Source organism: Protopterus annectens, chromosome 4.part0 (assembly GCF_019279795.1).
Source record: "Protopterus annectens isolate FY-2018-M chromosome 4.part0, PAN1.0, whole genome shotgun sequence".
In the NCBI taxonomy this organism is placed as follows: domain Eukaryota; kingdom Metazoa; phylum Chordata; order Ceratodontiformes; family Protopteridae; genus Protopterus; species Protopterus annectens.
In genome coordinates this window covers 913,968,888-913,975,332 of record NC_056733.1, presented here as the reverse complement: position 1 = coordinate 913,975,332, position 6,445 = coordinate 913,968,888, and the positions used below count along the sequence as shown (strand labels likewise).

General features: G+C 41.2%; 1 protein-coding gene across 2 annotated transcripts in view; it reads left to right on the top strand.

Moving 5' to 3' along the window:
* The first annotated feature begins 3,093 nt into the window (after positions 1 to 3,093).
* The window catches only part of GATC (glutamyl-tRNA amidotransferase subunit C), a 294,822-nt gene continuing 291,470 nt past the window's right edge, over positions 3,094 to 6,445 (top strand). For both annotated transcript variants that reach the window (XM_044068883.1, XM_044068882.1), the window contains exon 1: positions 3,094 to 3,383. In XM_044068883.1, coding sequence (XP_043924818.1) covers positions 3,240 to 3,383 — 144 coding nt within the window. In that variant the 5' untranslated portion in view covers positions 3,094 to 3,239. The remainder of the gene's footprint in view (positions 3,384 to 6,445) is intronic.

The following is a 6,445-nucleotide window of genomic DNA, read 5'->3' as shown; positions in this document are numbered from 1 at the left end:
CCTGATTTTATTTACTGCTCCATTTCCAAACTTTACACCAATAGTGCAAGTGCTTCATCTTTGGTCTATTTTATCTATAGCTAGGAAAGTAATCACAAAAAATTGGAAAAGTAAAACTACCCCATTATTTACAGAATTTATAAACGTAGTTAAAAGTCTTTCATCATCATCACCAGCCTTTTTTTTGTCACATTTTCTATATGGGGTTGGGGTATTGTGTTAACTGTTGCCATCTTTCTCTTGATTCAGTGACACACACCTGCCTTCAACCTTCATGCCTGACTGTCACAGATCCTCTTTTACACAATCCATCCACCCATTTGCTGGACCTCCTCATTTCCTCTTACCTTCTTCCTGTCTGTTCTAAATTTTATTTATTTTTATTTATTTTATTTTACATTTGTTAACCGGGCTGGTCCAACTGGATACATGTCCATTTTCAGTGGAAGCCCGAGGAGAAAAGCTCCGCTATCTACTATATGTCAAATAAAAAATATATAAAAATTTACAATACTAAACAATGCAAATAAGCCTCAAATCACAGGATGTTCAGGAATCAGTGGAAAGACAAAGACTTAGGTGGAAAGTAAGTTCATGTAGACATAGTTTGTAACAGAAATAATTATATTATTGATAGTTTAACAATAGAAATCTACTAAAGTCAGTATTAATAGGGAGAGATAGTTACCCAACAGAGTTGGAAAGTGTGAAGTAGTAGAACTGAGATAAGGAGGAGAGGTGGCAGGAGAAGTGAGGAAGAAAAGGTCAGCTAGGGTTAATGCAAGAGCATATCTTGTGGTTGGTTAGGAAGTGTTTCAGTTTAGTTTTAAAAAGTGGAATTGAAGTAAGGTCAGTAAGGTCTTGAGGAAGTTTATTCCATATTTTGCCAACTGAGTTGGAGAATGTGGAGTCTCCTGCAGTGTTCTTTGATAGGGAAGTTTGAATCAGTGTTTTATTAGAGGAGCGTAGTTTTTTCAGGTTGTTATAGGGTTTTATTAGGGTGGAGAGCATAGGAGTATTCTCAGGGTGGTGAAGGGCTTTGTGGGCAATTGTGAGTTGATAGTATTGAATTAGGTGGGGTAACTCCAGCCACCCTAGTTTAAGGAGGTTCAGGCAATGATGTGTTTTATATGGAGAGGCAGTGGCAAATCTGGCAATGTTGTTATATGCTGATATAAGTTTATTGAGGTTATGTTTTGAAAGATTAGTATAAATGGGGGAAGCGTATAATAGGGTGGAGATTAAATGGGTTCGAGCTATGGTGGTTCTAGCTTCAGGAGTTAGGAAAGATTTGATCCTGTAGAGAGAACCTAGTTTTCTATTTGTTGTTTTTATGATTGAGTTAATATGAGAATTAAATTTTAGTTGGTTATCAATAGTAACCCCCAAGAGTTTGGTTGTTTGGTCTGGAGTGATGAGGGTGCCATTGTTAGAAGTAAGTGTGAAGTTAAAAGAGGGAGACAGGTGTGTGGGTGCAAAGAGGAGGAGCTTGGTTTTCTTAGGGTTGAGGAGGAGACAGTGGTTAGTGAACCAATTCTCTATAGTGGTGAAAGTTTTTTGGGTAAGGGAGTGGAGGTCAGCTTGGTTGTTGGCAGAACAAATAATGGTGGTGTCATCAGCATATTGAATACAAGTAGAAAGAGGGGTGGCAAAATACAGGTCGTTAATAAATGTGGAAAAAAGCAGAGGACCTAAGATGGAGCCCTGAGGGACCCCAATAGTGGTAGGGAGTAGGTCAGAAAGATGGTTGTCCCATAAAACAGCTTGTTTCCGATTGTGAAGATATGACGTAAACCAATTTATGGCAAGATTGTCAAGTGAGAGAGATTTTAAGTGATGTAAGAGGAGTTGGTGATTGACCATGTCAAAGGCTTTTGACAGGTCTACGAAAAATGCAGAAGAAAGAATATTATTATTGCGGTTTGTGTTAATGGAGTCAATAAAGGATAATAAGGCTGTGGTGGTGCTATGGAATGGATGAAAGCCATGTTGGCAACTGGCAAGGAGATTATTATGTAGGAGGTGATTAAGCAACTATTTGTGGATGCATTTCTCCATAATTTTTGCAATGGGAGATAGCAGTGCTATGGGGCGGTAGTTGGAATACTCAAATGAGTCACCCCCTTTGAAAAGAGGGATGATGTATGAAATTTTCCAGACTGAAGGTATAGTGCTTTCTTTTAAGGTCCTATTAATTAGTATGGAGACAGGGTAGGCTAAAGCATTTGCCCCTAGCTGGAGATATTCAGCTGGTAATTTGTCAGCTGAGGGGGTTGAAGGTTTGAGTTTTTGAAGTAAATGAAGGATGTAGGAGGTAGGTATGGGTTTAAGTTGAAATGGTGGAGAAGTGCAGCTTGGGTTAGCTAGTGTAAAGGTGTCAGGGCTTAGTTGGTTAGCAAGTTTAAGTATTGCTGAAGTAAAGAAAGTATTGAATGCATTTGCTGTTTGTAAGGGGGAGTCTGGGTTGGAGCCTAGAGGATTAGGTGTTGCAACTTTGCCAGGGGAAATCTTCTTCACCAGATTGTTTTCTGCTTTTCTGCACATGTCCAAACCAGTGTAATCTGCTCTCTTAGATCTTGTCTGCAATCCAAACTACCTTGGTTTCTGCTCTTATGTCATTTCTTTGTCTATGCCACAATGTACAGCCTACCACTCTTATTTGGCACTTCATTTCCATCACCTCTAGCTTCCTCATCTGCACTGCCTTTACTGCTCATGAACTGTGAACTATTAAAATAAGAATTTCTAATTTCACACATCTACATTAAAACAGTTATATGGTTGTTACATTTTAATCTTTTTCATATATTATTAGTTAAGATTTCAATAAAAAAAGGAAAACGTTAAGTGTATTAATTCACATTATCTTCAACTGTCAATGTCTCAAATTAATATTTTAAAAACTGGCCCTGATTCTGTTGAGATTTGTCCTACAGAAACAAAAATGACATATGCCCTACAGTTTAAATGCAGACTGTGCAACGAGTTGGGAACGACTCGTTTCCACCCTCTGTCAGATATCACTGGAACATTCCATTCTGTAATGTCAGACATCACTGGAACATTCCATTCTGTAACCAAGGGGATCGTAAACCTATTCTCAAGACGTTGCAGGAAGCTTGCGTGCGTTGTCCCCTGTAATGCACGTTGGTATAGTTATGGTGTCACTCGCAATCTTTTTACTGGGAAACAGGCAACCTAACTTGACAATGTATAAATAAACTAATTTCCCGTCCACCATGACGTTTGTAAATTGTTTTACGCGTCTCGTCTGTGCCCGCACGTTGCTGCCGTCAGGGCCGGGCTGGCACAGTTTCAGTCGGTACTGTTCAGTTAGACGTGAGGACCGTAGAGCTCGGGAAGAGTCGAGACCTGGAAGTCAGGTGGGTTTGTAGACGTATTTAATGTTATCTGAAATGGCTACTTAACCCAGTGGAACCGTGCACGCTAACCTGCTGTCGCTCGTTTTCCACATAGATATTTGTACACTGTGGATCTGAGTGACAGTGAAATTATGTGAGTTACGGTAATGAACTCGCTGCGCTCTGCTGGTAATTGGGAATCCAAATACTGAAAAAAATCCACACTACGCATGACGCAGCACCAAACTCCGCCCCACGTCCATAAGTCACGCCTAAATATTGACGTTTTTATGAATATTAAAAAGCAACCAGTAATAGGAAGTACACATGCAAAACAGTGGGGATTGCTAGAAGTAACGCCTTAGCTGCCTGTCCAAGAGGTGTACGTTGACGTGCTGGTTGTCAAACAGAGTTAGTTTTATAAGGCGTAGCCCTCTTATTAACGAGTGTAGGACTGGTGATTCCATACGCCATGTCATTTTTATTAACGAGTGTAGGACTGGTGATTCCATACCCCATGTCATACAGGTGTGTAATATACTATAAAAATCCACAATCGTTTCCTTAGTTTTGTGCATATAGCTCTCAACCTTCCATCTCCAAAATGAGGAACACTAGCTCTCATAATGAGGAACAAATGGACAAAATGTGGAACACATTCTAATGGTTTACGAACAGCTTCAACTAGGAAGGTCATAGGGTGGTTAAAGTATGCTGGTTTTACTTATAAAGAAGATCTTTTAATGAATTAATACAATTTATTTCCATTTACCATAGATTTCACTTAAAAAATTCCTAACACTGAATGTGTGACAGACCCTTTCAATGTGGAAGTTCAAGGAACGTGAACTTTTTAAGACCCCAAATGAGGTACGTTCCTCGTAATAATGTACACTTGAGAGGTGTGCTGACAGCAATTAGCTCTTCAATCAAACTTTCAAGCCTACAGTGTTGTAATTTCTGACCCCTCAATTTTCCCCTCCTTTCTGTCACTTACCTTGTCACACTCCCTGCCTGCATTATTTCCTTCTGTCTCACCTCTCAGATGTCCAGATTTTTCACACAATGTCCAGATTTTTGCCTCATATTTTTGGTCTGTTCCTCATTAAATCTGTGGTTTTCTGGCAAATCATTGATGTTTGAAGTCACTAAATAATGACAGTTTTGAGTTTCAGACTTCATAGGCTCATAGAAAGTTACTAGGCTATTGGCCCTGAGGCCCTTAAAAGTTTAGCCAAGAATTTAGCCTATGTTCCAACAAGTCAGCACCCTATGCCACTGTCCAGCAGAGACACAGGTGGAATCCCATGGGTGTATTTTCTGTTCCCCATCCAGTTATCCAGGCTGCACTTTTTATTTATTTTTATTTATTTAACATTTGTTGACCGGGAATGTCCGACTAGGTTCCACAGACCCTGTTTTCAGCGGAGGCCCGGGGAGAAATGCTCCAGATGCATGTCTTTGGAATGTGGGAGGAAACCGGAGTACCCGGAGGAAACCCACGCGAACACTGGGAGAACATGCAAACTCCACACAGAAGGCACCCCAGCTGAGAATCGAACCGGAGAACCTCTTGCTGTGAGGCGACAACATTAACACCTTGTCCCTGGATGCAGTTTGCTATCAACCTGGGTGTCCAAGTCCCTCACAAATGATTGCATGCTTAGTACCTTATTATCAATGTGATCATTTGTGGGGACATCACTCTCCTTAAAAGGGATGATGATGTGTTTTTTGGCATTCAGTTTGAGGCCATGCTTCTGGCACCAGTCATTTGTTTGGGTGAGACCCTCTTGGAGGATGTCCACATCACTAGGGGAATTGATGGCAGCACCTAGCTTGCAGTCATCTGCAAACTTGGTCAGCCATAGCCCACTAGATTTGGCCTGCATCTCTGAGAAGTATATCCCAAACAACAGAGGTCCCAACACTGATCCCTGGGGTACACTGCTATTGCTATTGTTATGGGTCTACTACTTAAGGTGGCTTCCCGTATTAGGTGGGTTCTATCAGTGAGCCAGTTTGCTACCCATCTGCCAACATATGGATTGATGCTTAGCTGAGAGAGTTTATCTATTATACCTGAGTGGGGAATAGTAGCGAAGACTTTGGCCAGGTCAAGGTAGGCAGTGTGCACCATCTTCCCCTCGTCTGGTGGGATCAAGTGCCTGGAGGTTGTCAATGTCCTTGTTAATGAGGTCTATGATAATCTGCTCCATGGCCTTGCAGATCAGGCTAGTTAGGCTGATGGGTCTATAATTTCCTGGATTGGTGGACGCTCCACCTTTGTGCAAAGGGATGACAGTAGCTGTCCTCCACTTGGCTGGGACAAAGCTGATACTCAGGCTTTGGTTGAATAGGTTGCCTAATGGTGCTGCAAGTCCCTACCTGAGTTCATGTAGGATGCAGCCTGGGATGTTATTGGGTCCCATGGAGGCTGTATATTTTTGCCTTTGAGAGGGCAGTGATAACTTGCTCCTTAGAGATAAGGGGAGGGGAGTAGGTACTGGAGATGTCCTGTTTTACTGATGGGGGACAGAGGAGTGAAGTTTTCACTGAACCTGTCTGCCAGCCGGTTGGCTATATATACAGCGTTTGTGTATGTGGTGGCCTTTGACCACCAGTTCTGAGCAGATCTGGGTGCTTTCCTTGAGATTGCGGACATATGTGAAGAAGGCCGTATGATTGTCTTTAGTAGATGTGGCCAGTTTGGACTCAAGTTTGCTCTGGAGGATTTCTTATTCTTGAGAAAAATTTATACTAACGCAAGACCTTTTATTTTGTCAGCTTTCTAAGTTTATAAGAGCAGTATTTAAAATCTGTCTCTTGTTTTTAGGCCTTTGTACCCCTATTATTTTTGGGTTTATCCAGAATTCTTGTGTTAAGAAGTTGAGAGGTATGTCTCCCATAACCATACCTCTGTCTGTTGGAGCAAGAAATCTGGACAAAGCCATAAATAATGAGGCGGTGGAGAATTTTTAAATATTGCTCTTACAAACTTAAGAAGTTGATAAGAGTAACAGGTTTTCCATAAGGGTTCCTATCACGTCATCAAACTATTACAAGTTTGAACCACATATGGT